We start from the raw sequence: 17,612 nt of genomic DNA, 5'->3' as shown, positions 1-17,612 counted from the left end.
TCGGGATCTTCGTTGACTCTGTATTGGACTGCTCCAAAATACTACCCAAATCCGGGGGAGGTGGAGGTATCGCCGTATCTCCGCCACGACCGGAGATTTGCCGAGAGCCTGTGCGCTCTCCCCACCCCCCGGACTCTCCCGGCTACTTATCTCCAACATTGTACATAATATCCCAAGTCATCTCCTTCATCGGAAATTTATCCTCTGCTTCGGCCTTGCCTTGTCGATCTCGACATGGTAACCACTAGTGTTGCCGCGCACGAGGTTGCACGTGGTACACGTGCCGCAATCAAGCCAAATGAAACAACGTCACAAGCAGCCACGCCTAACCACAAGAGGAAGCAATCCGACGCCCTATTAAACGAGATTGCTACGCCTCGTAAAAAAATCACCAGGGCTTGCGACTCATGCAAGTTAAAGAAGACCCGCTGTACTGGTACCCTGTCATGTGCGAGATGCACGCGACTATCGCTGTCGTGCAGATACACAGCAGCATACTCTCGAGGACTACCACCAGATCCTCTCCCTGCATCGCCGAGTTCTCTATTGACCCCAAATGGTCATCGTGGAGTGGAAGTTGTAAGCGAGTGCGTGTTCGCCTGCCGACAACCACAGGGTCATGCAGCAGGCTTGGCTGTGAATAAAGACCGTCTCCTTTCAAACCAGGCCCAACAACACGCGGTGTCCGTGCGCGACTCACCAGAGCCCGGGTCTACGGACTTCGAGGGACATTATCTTGGACCTGCGTCTGGTGTGTCGTTTATCAATCGTGTCTGGAGTCGTCTGCATCAGGATGAGACCACGCATTATCCGGATGAACTTCATAATGAGTCGTCGCGAAATACGGCGGTCTCCATGTTTGGAGATAAACCTTACTCTAGCTCCCAGAATGTTGAATTCACTCTCCCGCCATTGGAAAGGGCCTTGGAGCTGGTTGATGTCTACTTCGACTACTCTGTGGTGACTTACCGGTTTGTGCATAGAGGTAGTGCCGAAGAGTGGACGAGGCAGGTTTATCGAGACAATATAAGCCTTGCAAATCCACCTGTGGGTAACATGGTTGCTCGGACTGCTATAGTCTTGATGATTCTTGCTGTGAGTACTCTGTACATGGAGCAGAGACCAGGGGTAAACCCTGATGGTCACGGTGAAAGGTTAGCAAGCGCTCCTTTGATATGATCTAGACAGCAGCCTGATTGAGAAACTGCAGTGAGCGCTGGTATGCGGCTTCGAAACACATATCATCCCTCGAGTCAGGGCCGCCACGACTGGAAACTATCCAGGTCCGGCTTGGGCAATGCTTATATCTGCTGGGGTCGTCACGAGCCAATGAATGCTGGTACTCATTTGGCATGACGGTGCAGATTGTGACGGCACTCGGGTTGCACAGAAAGTTGCCGGCAAAGCTGGCGAAGACTCGGTGCTCGTATCTGGAATTGGAGTTTCGCAGACGCATCTTCTGGAGTGTGTACACTCTAGACAAGTATCTTAGTATTATGTTTGGAAGACCCCAACTCCTCCACGACGAAGACATTGACCAGGAACTACCTGGTGAGACGAGCGATGAGGATTTACTAGAACACGATCCGATGCGACGGACAGGTTCTACGGACAACATGATGATAGCCTCCGTTCTTCATCACCGGTGAGTCTTTGCTTCCTTTCTGTTACCCCCTACTTCTAGTACCGCCGTCTAATATGCAAACCAGGCTGGGTCGCATCTTGAGCAATATATCCCGCCAGCTATACAGTATAAACACCATCTCCCGCGACTCTCCCCTCGAAACTGCCATCCGCTTAACCTCGGAACTGGAAAAATGGAAAGCAACCGTACCGCCACTATTCAACAGCGTCGACCCAGCCAGCCTGATCCTACCTCTCCGCCGCCAAAGCCAAGTCCTCCAACTCGCCTACTCACACGCCATGATCCACGCCACCCGCTCATTTCTTCTAAATGACTTCGCAGACCTCAGCCGAAGACCCAAAGCACCACATCCGGAAGTCAGCGCGCATGTACAGAAATGCACCCAGGCCGCTGAGGATATTATGACGTTAACCGATGCCCTTGCGCGGCAGGGCGTCTTGATCCAGTCATTCTGGTTCACGCACTATGTGTGCTTCTGTGCTGTTTTGGTAATCTACATACACACTATCCAGCAGCATCGCAGGTTATCAGAAGGATCCAGCTCGGCGTCTGTCTCCTCAACCGGGAGTCCCGAATTTGATAAGTTGCGGCAGGTCTTTTCTATGGCAGAGACGTGTCAGCAACATCTTGCTGAAGCTACGCGGAAGAACTGTCCTAGTCGTCGGTATGGGATTATTCTGGAGGAATTGAGGCAGGAGGTTCATCGGCAGATTGGGTCGGATGGGTTTTCTGTTGGGATTCGGGCTCACTCTGCTGCTGGGAGTGATGCTGTTGATGTCTTGAGAGGTACGCAGAATGCGGGTGACAGGGAGGTCCTGCTTGACGCTCAGACGGTTGATTTTCCCCCAATTGGCATCATGCAGCCAGCCGACGTGGGCGTGGGGATCGATACGGGGGATGATGCAGGGTTTCTTGAGAGCCTTGAAGGGTCGATGTGGTGGGCTCAGCTTGATTCATGGGTAGGTGTTAGGCTTCTCTTGATATGTTACTGATTGATTGGCGGCCTGTGTTGACGATTTCTCTAGGCCTTTTCAAATTTTCCTAATGATCCGTCTATGCTTAACTTCTAAGCGCAACAAAGGAAGTACTCTGGACTCTGCTATGACAATCTGGCCTTTCTTACTTTGACTTCATATCTGCTTTCAAATTCCGCTCAACAGCACTCAGACCTGCATATGACCGCCGCGATGAACATTCTCCAGATATTCATCAAACTTGGCTGCCACCTCAATAACATCCTTCAGGTGGTCATACCTAAGAACCTCCTTCTTCCACTTCGCATACTGACGCGCAGTGGTAATGGCATTCCGAATCTGCCGACCATTCAACTTCTCCCTCTGAAGCACGTCCAAGCTCCCCACAAGATTCGAAATGTCAGTAGACGACCCATTCTGCCGCTGGATAAAAGTCCTCCAAATGATCCGTCTCTGCTCCTCTCCAAGAGGAGGATAGTGTAGCGCCAGCTGAATCCGCGACTTAAACGCCTCATCGAACCTGTCGACCCGGTTGGTTGTCAGAATTAGAATGCCCTCGAAATATTCGATCACACTCAGGAATGCCGAAACAAGCGCATTGCGATGCAAATCTTCCAGTCCCCGCTGCTCAAGGAAGACATCCGCTTCATCGAGAAGCACAACGCAGTCCCAGATTCTGCCCAGATGCAACACGGACTCGAGGTACTTCTCTACCTCCTCTGGTTTGGTGCCGACGTCGCCGCATGTAACTCGATACAGTGGCTTCTCTGCTATCTCGGCCACACTCTCTGCGGTCAGTGTTTTGCCGGTTCCTGGACCGCCATGCAGAAGCATGATCAGTCCGTTGCCTTTGCCGCCGATCACGTCTGCCGAGTAATTGGGTTCCAGGTGATTAGTTACCATCGCTTCGATCAGGTCTTTGGACTTGGGATTGATGGCTAGATTCTCAAAAGCGGCTTTGTTCCAGCTCATGGGCCAGATACGGTCGACTGAGAGACCGATCCATTGCTTGAGTCTGAGATTAAAACCGATCACCCTTGGAGGCATCAGCATGCTAAACGGGTATGGCGGAGGGCTTTCTCTAGCCATGGCGCGCTCGTCGAGTGTGTTTGCACGTGTACCTTGAAAGCTATTCACATTCAGGGTTGGCCCTGCGTGCAGTCTTTGATAGGTCTTCATGTCTATCATATACCCTTCATGGGTCTGGTGGCTGCGGTTAGTTCGTTTCAATCGTTCGTTGCGAGCAGATACATACCATGGTTTGAAAGTTCTCTTCCTCGGTCGCCTGATAGGACACATACTGCTGTTTTCGGAATTTCCAAAATGTCTCCCCGCGGCGTTCAAGCGTCCGGCAGAGATCGGCACTTGCATATTTTATCGGGTACACTGCGAGATCCGTGATAGCGTGCTCTTTTTCGGCTTCTTTGTCTGAGCCACTGTGAGCCGGAAGTTGGCCAAGATCATCGTCCATTGAACCACCATCTTTGAGCAAGTGCGATTCTGGCATTTCAAATCTGAGATCGGTGAGGAACTTGTAGAATTCACCACTAAATCCCCAGCCCTGCCCTCTTATACTCCAAGAAGGGCTGGTATCGTGGTCGTGTTGCTCGCGAACTGGCCAATCCCTCGCAACATAACCTACATGCTCCTTGTTCTTGAAGGAAACCAAGAGATCATTCGGCTTGAACAGGTAGGGCACGTACGGAGCGCTGATCTTGCCTTTCTTTAAAAGCGAATCTGCAGCAGCATATTCATTGCCCCGAGTCAGTTCAACATAGTCTCTGAAAAGGTCGAGTTGTCTCTGCGCCTCAGAGCTAAGATTCTGTCTGATCTCCGCTTCTCTAGCTCCGCGGTTGTGGTAGACGCAGAGGTAAGGGGAGTGGATCTCAGCTTTGGACTGGAATTCTTGTCTCATCGACCAGAATTCGCGACCGCTGAGCAAATTCTCAATCGCATCTTTGAGGGATCCGGAGACCGCGAGAATGCTCTCGCTGAACGGCTCCGGTTTGCTATACTTCCCTCTTTCTGAAGTCGACCATGTGACCCTTCTTTTGTAGTTCCGGAATACTACGAATGAAATCTCCTTGTTGAGGGCGAGGTAGAGCTCGAAGTTAAGTAGTGGGTCGTTGCAGCGCAGATATGGCGCACCCGAGTCACGATGTATCAGTTCAGGAGGATCGGTGTAAATGCCCATCCAGGGCGACCAGGACGTAGACCTCGATCTGGACTCGCGGACATGGGCAGGTCTGTTTTGGTGATTGAACTCGTCTTCGCTATCGGAGAAGCTCCAGTGGTTGCTCGGGTAGGTGTTGTCTTTCTCAATCCGATAGAGGATCTGATATCTTGACGCTGTTGTCATGGCAGGCTTTCCTTCCAGCTCCCGGACCTTGTTTTGCAGAGCTGTAATCTGGGCCTTCAGGTCATTCGCCTCTGAAACAGACACGCTGCCTTGGCTGGGAGGTGTGTACATGGTCGAGCGTACGGCGTTTGGGTACTCCGGGTTCCGAGCGTACATTTCCTCGGCTGCTGGGCTTGGACTGCTGTCTCCTGAAGCATATCTTGCAGGAGGGTGAGGGGGATTAACGGGGTACGCCGGGACTGGGGGATACGGAGTGTAAGGAGCGGGACCTGGTGCAGTTGACATGTACCAGCTTGGGTTGTTGACCATTCCTGGCGGCATGGATGGAGGAAAGCTGGTATTGGGCCCGCTGGGCCTTACGGGCTGTGTGCTACCCTGTAGTCTTTTTATGTCGTGTCTTTGCTGATTTAGCTGTTGTGCCAGCAGTTGGCGGTGATGGTCCCTCCTGCTTTCTCCTTCTGTCTTTCCGGGGGTATAAGCCAGGACGGGACGAGGGCCAGCAGCTGGTTCGCCTGATGCAGAGGGAGATGCTGGCTCTCTTGGACGTCTACCTCCTGTCATATCATTGGGGATGGGGTTGGGGACGGGGTTGGGGATGGGGTTAGGGACGGGCACGGGCATGTACTCGTCATGAGGGCGGAAAGGATGGTACATGTTCACGGAACACTTGGCGGATTGTTAACGCGATCACTGTACTTATCTCTATCTGGGGGGAAGAGCAAATGATCGATTTCACTCCGTGATAACAGGGGTAGCATGGAATAAATAGCTAACGTGGAGGGGGATACGAGAGAATTTTGATCACAACTGCGCAAGCAGCCTCCAGCCAGTCTGGAGCCTCTGAGCTGGCATGTGGCTGTGGCTGGGTTTTATTTGCTGTCACATCTGGCGGTTCACTCGGCATTCCTACGCACATTCAGGATCTGAGAAAGATATTGCAGATTGCTTTGAGGCTCATGGCCAGATTATATAGAGGGCTGAGCGCTGTTTCCAGGTTTGGCTCTTGCCCTAACTGCCCTCGGTGTTGGCCACCTCCAGCTTTCCTACATCATAACCTCCTCCTTGACACTTCACTCTCCATGCACTCCATTCTGTATATCGTTAAATGGTTTATATCCAGCTGATCACTCATTGATTCGAGGCAAAGATGCCAGCCTCGAAGAACGACCGACGATCTTTATTCAATCTCTGGATTCCAACCAAAGTCGTCGTCTCTGGAAAGCCAGACACATCGCCAACTGACTCGGGGACATCAGAAAGCCCGTTGACAGAGCCGATCATCCCAGTGGGAAGGGATCGCCTTAAGGCACGTTTAACCCGCAGTGGCTCAAAGATCTTATTGTTTCTGGGATTACGAGGTTCGTCCAGGAGTATGTATCTTCTCTTCTCTCGGAAAAAACGCTCATAACTAACCACCATTTACAGGCAACAAGGATGCCACCACCGACACAGACTGCTGTGATTCAGCACAGAGCGGCAACGAAGGCCTAAGTCCCTCAACCGCATCGTCTCCAAGCCGGAATGATTGCAATCGCCCGGGATATCTGACTGCAACCGAGTCTCCACAAAAAAGCGAACCAATACCTGACAATCCTTCTCTCAGCATTCCCACCGTGGGTGTTAAAACGCGATCTGAGCCTCTTCCCGACCGACGTCCCTCGCTCGAGAGTCAGGGTGAAGTAGTTGTGGTCGAGGATTCGCATCAAGATGCCGCGGGTGAAGGCCCTTCATCAACTACCGCAACTGAGCAACCTATCCCAACAAATTCCAAATTCGTCGATCGCTTCTCACACAGAATATCCTTGGCGCTTGGCCATACCACTGTCATTCGTCGTCCCCATCTGCGGCCCAGACCGAGTATTCTTCACATCAGTTCTCTCGATCTGAGTGATTTGAACAGACCGGGTGATGGCGCCAATAAAAGCTCAGACCCTTCAACCAGCCCCAGCAGTGCTGGATCTTCTGCCAATGGGCAGTCAAGTCCACTGACACCGCCGACGTCTGAAGGTCCCTCCCTTTCATCGGAAAAAGAGAAGTCACCCGATGGACATGAAACTGCCGTGATACATTGGCTCCCTTATTCGGAGACTAACAAAGCTACGAAAACATCAGACACCAAGGCAATTACCATAGCACCCTCAATCAAAACCGTGGAAGCAGTGGCCGTGGCAAAAATCCATCTGGAACTGTGCTTCAATTCTATCTTCCATGACAAAGACTCGCGACAGCAGCGTCAACTCGAATTGGAGCGGCACATCTACGCGTTCGATCTTACAGTCGAGGAAGAATCGATGACGAGGCAGAACTGGGTCTTGCGAGAGAATGATCATCTCAGAAAGTACCGGGTGCTCAGGTCAAATAGATTCTCCACTCGAAGCGAAGACACAATCACGGCCGCTGGGTACAAAGCACTGACGGTACTGGGAAAGGGCAGCTTTGGCGTTGTGCGACTTGTTCGGCAGATTGGCAGTGATTCGAATATGTCCAGTGAAGATGATCCTCTTGCCATTCAAGACAACCAAGGCAGAGTGAAGTCTAATCCATTGAATATGTTTATGTCTGCTGTGGAAGTTGCCAAAAGGAGCCGTCGAAGGTACATGACTGGAGAGAAGAAGGAGGTATATGCAATGAAAGTCATCAGAAAAGCAGAAATGATCCGCAACTGCCAGGAAGGGCACATTCGGGCAGAGAGAGATTTTCTCGTGGCCTCCGAGGCCTCTCACTGGGTTGTTCCTCTAATTGCCAGCTTCCAAGATGTCAATAATCTGTATCTCGTGATGGACTACATGGTCGGAGGTGACTTCTTGAGCTTTTTGATCCGCAAGGACACCATTCGCGAGGAGTGGGCCAGGTTTTACATTGCCGAAATGGTCTTGTGTATTGAGGAAACACATAGGCTGTCTTGGATTCACCGCGATATCAAGCCTGATAACTTCCTCATCTCTGCTTCGGGTCATTTGAAGATATCCGACTTCGGTTTGTCATTCGGCGGGCATTGGTCCCATGATCAAGCCTACTACAATAGCCATCGCTACTCTCTGATAGAGAAGCTCGGTATCACAGTCAATGGCGATGCTGAAGATCGCGATGAAACTGTCAACGCGAAAGAGCTTGCACCTGAGATCAAAATGCACAATCCAAACGACCGCCATCCTGGACAGCTTACTTCGGCTGGTTTGTTGGACTGGCGAGACAAAATGGGAAGACGCCGATTCGCAAAAAGCGTGGTTGGGACCAGTCAATACATGGCACCCGAAGTCGTTCGAGGCGAAATGTATGATGGACGATGTGACTGGTGGAGTCTAGGCATCATTCTATACGAGGTAGGTCGTGCAGCATCTTGATTCTGTACGAGTCAGACTCTCATCATGCTTACAGTGCCTATACGGCTTTACGCCCTTCGCCAGCGGGAGTCGTACTGATACCAAGGTCAAGATTCTTGTGAGTACTTCCCTTTATTCACTGCATTCAGCGGTCATTATATTCTGACACCCTTCAAGAAGCACAAAGATTGGCTAGAGTTCCCGCAGGAGAGAGCATCGGACAGAATGGTCTCTCCAGAGGCTATGGATCTTATCAGCAGAATTCTGCAAGAGCGCCAATATCGGCTTTGCTCTCCGAAGTACCGAGCCAACGATATATTGACCAGACGTCCTGTCTCTAACCAGATGATGTACTCCATGGGCCCCCAGTACAGGGATGTCGCGAGCTACTTTGTTTACCCTAACGACGCTACAGACATCAAGATGCATCCCTTCTTTAGAGGCATCCGATGGCAATATCTGCACATGTGTAAACCACCGATGATCCCTCGGGTCAGAGGTTGGGAGGACACCAGGTATTTCGACGAGTGGAAGATGACTGGCGAAATTGTTGACAAACTTTCTGCTAATGATTCAAAGAAAGCTGGAGAAAGTCCTGAGCCCCGACCTGACGAAGTCACTCCTGAGATTCAGGAATGTGGTCCCGCAGACGCTATCCAGTCGCCAGTTGGCGAGACCCACACAGCAACGCAAAAGGCTAAAGAGGCTCAAAAGGCAAAAGAAAAGAAGAATCGACCACGCGATAAGATCCTTCGAGACAACCAGATGGGCAATACAGCCTTGGATATTCGCAAAAGGGGCGCTTTTCTGGGATACACATACCGACGGCCCAACGACGTGGCCCTGGCTTTTAGTACAGAGCGAGGACGTCAAACACAGACCAGAGGCCAGTTGGCGGCTCTATATACCTGAAACCGTCCATGGCAAAGCAGCGCTAAGGGTGTCAACGTCTTACTCGCTTTGTAACAGACCTATGGACTTTTTAAGCTTTGCAATTCCCTCGACACATCACCATCCTTTCATGATGTCGACCTTATTCATAGACATTCTTGTACAACACTTCCACGGTTTCACGCCCTCATTTGTTTACTCCCGAGGTCTCTGACTCCACTCTCCCTCATGACCACGGGCTCAGTCTTGTATATATCCTTATAATGAATATCGCCGAGAAGGTTTCTATTGGCATTGATTGGAAGCCTGAGAGCACCGTAGGAATACCCCAGGAATACTTATAGGAGTACTGCAGTGCTACCGCAGTGGATTTTGGGTACCGTAGAGATACGGTATACAAGATGCCACCTAAAGGTAAATAATTAATATGTGGAAGAAGTGAAGGGTAGAAGAGTACAGAGTAGACTCCGTAGCACTTTATTACGCATATTAAGTAAACAGAGGTTCAAGAAGCGCCTGCTACAATCAACTTATGTACAGGACTGAGTAAGAGATCGAGTAAGTGAACCGGCAGACGCAAGTTAGGAGCGACGGCGCCTGCAAGCAGGGGAGGGAGCGTAGTGGAGTCGGGTCTGAAGATGAGGCGCGGGCCGCGGCACTAGTCGGAGTCAGTTAAAGGGGGAAGATGATGAATGGGAGAAACCGAAAGACTCCCAAGCGTCAGGGTAGAGTCAGTGGAGGAAGAGCACAGTACGCGTGGAAGAGCAAGTTCTGCGCAGTACCTGTGAAAAAAAAAGGTACATTGGACAGCTAAACGATGCCGTTCAAGTCGCAGTGCGTGTGATTGACGGAGGTTGTCAGCCATGGGCCTTAAGAGTGTTCGTCCGGCTCGTTCGTTCTTCTCTTTCCCAAGTTTGTCGTTAACAGCAAGTAGGCAGAACTGAATCAAGTTCCTTTTTAGCCCTTCACAACAGCGAAGAAATAGAACAGTGTTAGAGGGGAATTGATGCAAGAGTGGCAGAGGGTTGAGGGCAATAATTATAGTACAGAGCGAGGACCTGAGACCCCTGTCAAGATCCCAGCTTTCAGGTTTCAGTTCCGAGGCATGAGCCCTGTGTAATCAATGTCGATATCGCGAATGGTCATCCCCTGGGCCTTGTAAACGGTCGTTGCGAAGGCGAGCACGATAGGGAATTGCTTCCTGTTCATTGCCAATGGTAGCAGCGGATGCTCGACCGTGAAGTTGCAGCGCGGGATGGGCCACAAGCGCGCTTGACGGGGGGCGGGGACATCTTTGAGCTTAACCATCACGTAGTCTTCGGAGATGCTGACAACAATACATTGTGTACCACTGCAAAGACCGTTCTTCACGTCGACATTGGCAAGGAGAAAGATTGGGGCGTTGACCTGGTAAATGGGTGTTAGTTAAGGGTAAAGTAAAGGTGCATAACTATGGAGAATTTACCGCTAATTCCATGTCGTCCGCCGGCACGCCAGGAACGTCGAGGCTGTTCATGAACTCGCGCGTAATACCGAAGACACGGACGAACTCTTCTTCATCCATGTCATTGGGATTGCGGGGAGACATTTGGCAAGTTCCCGGAGGACGATGCAGGAGGGGGTCGCTTCAAGAAGGAGGAATGAGAGAGAAGGGAGAAGTGAGTGGGTAAAGTAAATAGAGAAGCTGAAGGTGTGGAGGGGGAGAAGCGGTGAGGGGAAATGGACGAATGACAGAGGCTGAGAACTGAGTCGAGTTACTGGATACAATGGGGTAGACGGCAGAACTACGCGCAAGCGGTGAAAGAGAGAGGGACGAATGAAGGGAGAGAAAGAAGACAGAGACGGCAGAGGAAAGGACGAATACTGTTACTTGCATCACTACGGTGTCTCAAAACATGGGCGGGGCGGCATGCTCCTGGCCCCGGCTGGCCCCTGGGGACTACCTACTAAGCTAAGCAGGAAGAACAGTAGATGTATTTCGACTGGGCACTAAAGTCGGAATCTACACTGAAGAGAGGTATTGTCATCCAACGAAACCTCATTGGAATCTCTATGAACCGGAACATCGCTGGGTAGTACACATAGACAGACAGTAGTAAAGATTCATGCCAACTGGTCAAATCACACTGGGAGAAAGTCGGGTATCGCCGTATCGGTGAACAAAATGAGGTAGAGAAGTCGTTCTGGGGGGTATCAAATTCAGAGAAGTATTGGAAGAAGATAAAGAATTAGGGATGCAAAAATGGGGAAAACGAAAGGCCGTCAGGGTCACAGAACAGGCGCGCTCATAGAGAAAGCCGAATCCGTAACACGGTCCTCAGGCTTCATAGTACCATTGAGCAACGGACAAAGCTTCTTGTTCGTCTTAATATGACCAACCTGCCCACAGTTGGCACATTTGCGCTGGGTACCAGCAGGTCTGCCATCGGGGTCGCCGGAACGGGGAATACCCTTTTGTTTCTCGCGGGCGAAACGACGCTCTTTGTTTCTGTTTAAACGGCCCAGTTCGGCCTCGATCAGCTTCTTGTTGCGGGCGTCGACTTCCGGGTCGCCAGTCGGCTGGAGAGATTCGAGTTTCGTGTGCATTGCTTCGCTGTGATGGCGGTGTTGAATGTAGTGTCTGATGACGCGGGGATCGAAGACGTGTTGTTCCCTTTCGACGATTTCGCCGGTGTCTAATTTGACCTGGCGGGTGATGCGCAGGACTTTGCCGCGCTGGCTGTTGAAACTCATTTTGCTAAATTGGGAGGTGGTCTCGTCGTCGCGACGGTAGGGACCCGGTGTTGGTGCTTCGGAGCGAGGTGTTGGCTTGTTGAATTGGTCGCGGTATTCGTCTCCTTGGTCGACATCGCTCTCCTGGTCGGAGTGCTCAATGGTGGAAGACAGACTGCTCTTTTGAGCGTCCCAAATTCGGCGGATGGAGGTTTCGTATGACTTTTGTTGACGGGCAACGTTGTAGCTGTGGCCACCTAGTTCCTTGAGTCGCTGTGCGTCCAGCTTGTCCTCAACACTTTCGCCAATGGCCTTGAAGCCACCCTTCATGCTTGTTTTGATGAAGTTGTAACCCTCGCCACGGCCGGTGGGGTCTCCTTCACCATGGAGCTTCAGCATGGCCTTACCTTGGGAGGCCAGCAAAAAGTTGCGAGTCGCCTTCCAGGGAGCCATCTGCTGCTCGAAGCTCTCGTGTTCTTCGTCCTCTTCGTTTTCACCGCCAGTTTCGGCATCGTTGCCATAACCGGTGTCGTGGAGATGTTGCTGTCCAATTTGCATAGATTCCAGAAGACAAACATCTTCCGGCTGGACCCATGAGCGGATTGTATCTTGGTCAGGGAGAACTGGATCTAATGGTTTCCAATATTTTGTATCTTTGTCGTGCTGAAGGAAATCCTTCACCTTCTGCCGATTTTGCATATCGGTAGTGCCTGGAATATGAGCAGTAACGTCACTGATTGCGAGTCGCGCATCGGGACTCTTTTTCAATAGACGATAAACCAGCATCTTCATGCGATTCTTGGCGACTGTGGTCACCTTGCGCGAATGCGGCCCAGGAATGTCGACAGACGGGAATTGTTGTCCGGCAACGTAAAAGTTTTCAATGTTGCGCACAAAGTAGTTACTGCCATTGGCTCCAGTGGTGCTGCGAACGACAAGGAAGTCCGTTGACTTGGGTTGGTGCTGGAAAAGAGGTGCGCGATACATGGAATTTGAGATTGCTGGAGAGATTTCGCCGGGGTCAACATGACCGAAGATCGAGTAAGGACTCTTGTCTTGTGGCAAGAGCACAGCTGTTTCGCCGATGTCGGCCCTCGGGCGAGTGGGATCATCGATATTCTTTCGACGATAATAGTTGATGAATCGGTTACACATTCCAAAGTTGGCGAGTGTCATGGGTTGCTCCTCAGAGTACTCGACCAGCAGAACGTTGGAGTTGTCTCCCATAGACAGTGACTGAGTAGAGTCAAAGACTGTCTTCGCATCCTTCCCACGCAAGTGTTTGCGTTTAAAGTGAGCAGGGTTCTTGAACCAAGACGTTTGGCCAGGTCGGAAGGCCATGGCAGGTCGGTGGAAGGATCTAGCTTCAGCCTTGGCCAACTCAGTTTTGTAGTAGGGCCACTGCAAACGCAAGGCAGGCAAAGCGTGCTCAAGCGTCACGTTGCCAAGAGTACTGCGAATCTTGTTCTGGTGATTCTGCTTCAGCATGTCATATGCTTGATCATTCGAGATGTTATATCGCTGAGTGAGACGGCGTGTCAAATTCAGGTCCACTTCATCCCTGGTGCGAGGAGCAGCGTGCTTCGGCTTATTGGCTACGGCCTCAGCTCTTAATTCATCGACGAGAATGTTAGGATCATTGAGATCAATGATGACCTTCTTTGCAATCTTCGATGTTGCTTGTTGCGGGTCGTCCAATAATGGGATATCGATGTGTGACAGAGCAATAACATCCATCGGAGTTGGGCCTGTCTTCCGTTTCTTGTTAGGGACCTCATTTTCCACAAGCCAATCCTGGTCATCGTCGTCGAACAAAGTATCTTTGTTTCCTGCTACTGGCTTCTCCTCCTCATCAACACTGGAGATATCATCTTTGACATCCCAGTCGACGCAGATCGTTCGAAGATCTTGCATGGTGAAACCACCGGGCAACACTTCACCGTCCACATCCATCATGTCAATCTCATCTCTTGTGTCCTCCTCCTCATCTTCTTCGTCCTCTGGGGAGGATTGTGTGATCACCACCAGGCCATGAGCTTCATGATCGAGGCCACGTTTGAGGGGCTGACCGGTCCGGAATGTACGTTCATGATCAGGCGCCAGCTCAATATTAACCTTAGTGGGCAATACAGGCTTAGGCGGCTTGGTGGGCTGTTTCCCAATAAAAATAGCTTTTTTGTGAGGAATCAACTCCAGCCATCGTGGGAGAGTGTTGCGATCGAAGGAGGGGAACAACGAATGTAGAATCTCTTCGCGGTTCTCAAGCGGAGCAGGCGGGTTTTCAACGCCTGACATGGCGAACAACTGCTGTTGGAGTTTCCAAGCGCGGAGTTCAACTGGGTTCATGTCCTCAGACATGATGCTGTCGTCATCCGCGAATTCATCCTCGTCCATCATGACTTCTTCCGGCTGCGCCTGCGGAGCTGCCGAGAGGGGTGGCAATTCCATGGACGTATCCGCGAGTGGCATTTCTTCGTCTTCGAACAGACCACGGGAAGGGTCCTCCTGTCCAGCATGAGGCGGCGAAAAAGAGCCTTCGCCAAAGAGGTCGTCAAGGTTGTCATCCTGGCCCTGAGCCGCATCTGGCTGATCACCGAAAAGATCATCGCCATTCCCGAAGAGAGCGGCGTCATCTGAGCCTAGGTTCGCGAAAGGGTCTTGACCGTCTTGTGCTGCAGGGAGGGTCGTAGTCGGGGGCCCGACTATTTCTTCATCCGGAAGTTCGTCATCGTCAAAGTCCTCGTAATCGATCGCGTCATCCGCCTTTTCGCCAACTTCCAGATCACGCGATAGAAAATCAAGAGAGGGGCCGCTGTCTCCGTAGTTGTTCAGTTGTCGCATCACATCGTCAAAGTCGGCATCGTCCTCGGCCTCCGGGGCTTTGCGGGTTGCGTGAGGCATGATGGGCGAGTAAACGTGTCAACGGTGCGAGAGGTATTGTAATGTAGAGGTGCTGGTCTCAAAAGAGTGTCGGTGACAAAGAGGACGTCGGGGGCGAAGGCGCGAGCCAAGCAGGCGACGACGCGGTTCATAAAATGCACATCCGAGGATTATGCGAGTCGTTGGTTTCTGACGTGGGTTGGCCCTGTCTCTGGTTGCGCAGTATGGAGGAAAAGAGGAGGGGTCTGCTTGGAGAAGGTAGTTGTAGAGTGAAAACGGGTTCCGAGGATAATGCGCGAGGGACGGGTCACGCTAGACCCGATTAGGCAATCAGCTTAATGGTTGTTGGAGTACGGAGTATTGAATCTGTTCACGAGGATCACAAGACGGTAGATATTACAGAGAGACAAATGAATAATGAGATAAAATACATTGAAGACTAGAATTACATTGACTGGGTAAGGATTGCTCATGACACATTAAAATCCCCATAGAAAATACACAACGCCTTACTCGCACCTTCCATGCAATAATGCATTACCGTAGCATGCTGACCGTTAGGAACGAACTTTGCCAGTTGCGACAAATCAGATGTTCTTGGGATGTAGAGAACCATATGCTTGCTGAAGACCGAGTACTCATCGTACAATTTTTGGAGTGAGTAAGGCTCCATGGTCTTCAGATTGAACACCTTATCTGAACGGTATCCCGGGCCTGTAACCGTTAGTTCATGTTGCAGACGCAAGGTTGAGTGACACTGACCTCCCCACGGCGGACTGGCAAAAACAACACTGTACGGTGCCAGTTCTTTGAGGTGGTTACTTATGATGTCGAAGCAATCGCCTTCGAACCATGTAATCTTGTCCTCGACGCCGTAGATTTTCGCATTGTGCTTTGCACACCTAAGAACCGCGGGATTCTTTTCAATTGCGTAAACTCGTTTCCATCTTCCGGTCAGGGCGAATGCGATGGAGTTTCCGCCTGCGCCAGCGAAAGCATCCACTAGAATGCTGCGTCCAGCAGGCGCTGACTCGGCCATCTGTGTAGCTATTGTGCTGTAGCAGCGTGAGCATAAGTACTCTCACAGAATAAAATATTGGGGTCACTAACTTGGCGACTGGCTCTGGTGTGACACCAAACCACGCATCATCGGTCAACCATATGCCCTCGTCGTACTTGGAGAAGATGCGATAGCGTTGCGCCCAGTAGCTGGTATTGGTGTTAGCGCTGGCCTATATCAATCATCATAGAACTTACTTTTGAATGTCCCAGGGCACTTCTTGCAAGTTGCTGTAATGATGCACCTCGGCAGGCGCATCTTCTTCGTCCGCCATGATGCAGTGCGATAATGCGAGATGATTGGATTCTCGATACGATAACTGATAAAGATGGGGAAGGGTGGTGTTTGCACCGTTTGCACTTGGAATCTGGCCAGCTCGCATGGCCGCAACAACAACACAGCTTCCTTGATGAGCATCACCAGGTCATTTGTCTCTGTTCGTGTCTATATCAGAGCATTATGTTTGGCGCATTAAATCGCTTCATCGGCCGCCTTGACGGGGAGCCCGGACAACCATCTCGAAATGGCCCTAGTGACAGCGCATTCGGTTTCCAGGTCCTCCGCAACAAAGACCCAGAGCTCCCTCTGGAGCCCTGGTTTGACTTTATTGTAGGCATCAACGGCCATACAATTGTGAGTATATCAAACAGATTCAATATCGGCCTCATATCATGACTCACGTCGACAAACAGGAAGATCCAGACCCAAACCTCTTTGCGACCGAGTGCCGTAATTGCGCTGGAGGAAGCTTGACACTAGAAGTGTGGAGTGCGAAGGTCAGGATACAATTGTGATACATCCACTACTTAGCTGACCCATGTCCACAGGGTCAACGTACACACACAGTTTCTCACCCCGTATCGGCAACGAATCCCTCCCTCGGCCTTGCGCTGCAGCTTGCTCCTCTATCCTCTACTCAGCATATCTGGCATGTTATTGCAATTCCATCGCCACTCAGTCCCGCATACCGAGCTGGCTTGCTGCCATACTCAGACTACATCATCGGGACCCCGAGCGGGACGTTAAGAGGGGAGTCAGCACTCGGCGAGTTGGTCGAAGACCATCTGAATCGCACACTGATTCTATGGGTTTACAACAGCGAATTCGATGTGGTTCGTGAGGTGGAGCTTGTTCCTACAAGAGGCTGGGGCGGGGAAGGTGCCCTTGGTGCTGAGCTAGGATACGGTGCTCTACACCGATTACCCGTCGGACTCGGAGAAGAGGTTAATGGGCCCGGGGAGGTCGTCTTCGAGACCCGCGAGGATGGCACGGCTGCCCCAGTTGGCGGCCCTGAAAGCTCTGTGCCGGGCATGCCGGCTCCCTCGAGTAACTACCTTGTGCCAGCAAACATGGCATCGCCGCCGCCCTTGGCCTCTGCGCAAGCAAGAGTTGCCTCTCCGTCAGAGAGTAGATCGCCGGCCGGTCGTCGTGCGGGGAGATCACGGCCAGCTGCCTCGCCCAATAGGGCCTTTGATGATTACTTTGCTGAAGGTGAAGAGAAGAGCCGGGCACAAGATCATGCGCCGTCACGACATGGAACTCCTCTGGCCCCGCCGCCGAAGGTCGGAGTTTCGCCGTCTCATGCGGAGAGTCCTGCAACGATAGGATCACCAGGACCCGCACAGGAAGAATGAACGATAATGGATATTCGATACCAACTTAATCTAGAGAATGACGAACGTGGATTCAATCATTCATCAGAAGCTAGTCCTATATGTGAATATATCCACGTAGATATCCCAAGAACAAGCGTATGATCAAACGTTTT

The 17,612-nt window shown here is 51.3% G+C and overlaps 7 protein-coding genes across 7 annotated transcripts; 3 read left to right on the top strand and 4 right to left on the bottom strand.

The window, feature by feature from the left end:
* Window positions 1–234: 234 nt before the first annotated feature.
* N7515_005782 (Zn(II)2Cys6 transcription factor) lies at window positions 235–2,715 on the top strand (the record flags this gene model as incomplete). Its single annotated transcript, XM_056666526.1, has 4 exons — window positions 235–1,154; window positions 1,211–1,645; window positions 1,710–2,604; window positions 2,671–2,715. The coding sequence occupies 4 exons, from the start codon at window positions 235–237 to the stop codon at window positions 2,713–2,715; spliced, it is 2,295 nt and encodes a 764-aa protein (XP_056520122.1).
* A 93-nt stretch (window positions 2,716–2,808) lies between these two features.
* Window positions 2,809–5,632, bottom strand: N7515_005781 (ATP-binding protein; the record flags this gene model as incomplete). The annotated part of the gene is made up of 2 exons (XM_056666525.1): window positions 2,809–3,822; window positions 3,875–5,632. 2 exons carry the CDS (start codon window positions 5,630–5,632, stop codon window positions 2,809–2,811), a joined length of 2,772 nt encoding a protein of 923 aa, XP_056520121.1.
* Window positions 5,633–6,125: 493 nt separating this feature from the next.
* Window positions 6,126–9,213, top strand: N7515_005780 (uncharacterized protein; the record flags this gene model as incomplete). The annotated part of the gene is made up of 4 exons (XM_056666524.1): window positions 6,126–6,348; window positions 6,404–8,301; window positions 8,357–8,419; window positions 8,479–9,213. 4 exons carry the CDS (start codon window positions 6,126–6,128, stop codon window positions 9,211–9,213), a joined length of 2,919 nt encoding a protein of 972 aa, XP_056520120.1.
* Window positions 9,214–10,284: 1,071 nt separating this feature from the next.
* N7515_005779 (uncharacterized protein) lies at window positions 10,285–10,780 on the bottom strand (the record flags this gene model as incomplete). The annotated part of the gene is made up of 2 exons (XM_056666523.1): window positions 10,285–10,599; window positions 10,658–10,780. 2 exons carry the CDS (start codon window positions 10,778–10,780, stop codon window positions 10,285–10,287), a joined length of 438 nt encoding a protein of 145 aa, XP_056520119.1.
* A 680-nt stretch (window positions 10,781–11,460) lies between these two features.
* N7515_005778 (DUF3591 domain-containing protein) lies at window positions 11,461–14,805 on the bottom strand (the record flags this gene model as incomplete). Its single annotated transcript, XM_056666522.1, has 1 exon — window positions 11,461–14,805. The coding sequence occupies one exon, from the start codon at window positions 14,803–14,805 to the stop codon at window positions 11,461–11,463; it is 3,345 nt and encodes a 1,114-aa protein (XP_056520118.1).
* Window positions 14,806–15,253: 448 nt separating this feature from the next.
* N7515_005777 (RNA methyltransferase) lies at window positions 15,254–16,118 on the bottom strand (the record flags this gene model as incomplete). Its single annotated transcript, XM_056666521.1, has 3 exons — window positions 15,254–15,839; window positions 15,895–15,993; window positions 16,042–16,118. The coding sequence occupies 3 exons, from the start codon at window positions 16,116–16,118 to the stop codon at window positions 15,254–15,256; spliced, it is 762 nt and encodes a 253-aa protein (XP_056520117.1).
* A 185-nt stretch (window positions 16,119–16,303) lies between these two features.
* N7515_005776 (uncharacterized protein) lies at window positions 16,304–17,478 on the top strand (the record flags this gene model as incomplete). The annotated part of the gene is made up of 3 exons (XM_056666520.1): window positions 16,304–16,477; window positions 16,537–16,620; window positions 16,672–17,478. The coding sequence occupies 3 exons, from the start codon at window positions 16,304–16,306 to the stop codon at window positions 17,476–17,478; spliced, it is 1,065 nt and encodes a 354-aa protein (XP_056520116.1).
* Window positions 17,479–17,612: the final 134 nt, after the last annotated feature.

This window comes from Penicillium bovifimosum (genome assembly GCF_028826915.1).
Source record: "Penicillium bovifimosum strain IBT 22155 chromosome Unknown utg000005l_segment0_segment0, whole genome shotgun sequence".
Taxonomy (NCBI): Eukaryota; Fungi; Ascomycota; class Eurotiomycetes; order Eurotiales; family Aspergillaceae; genus Penicillium; species Penicillium bovifimosum.
This window is presented reverse-complemented; position numbering and strand designations above follow the sequence as displayed.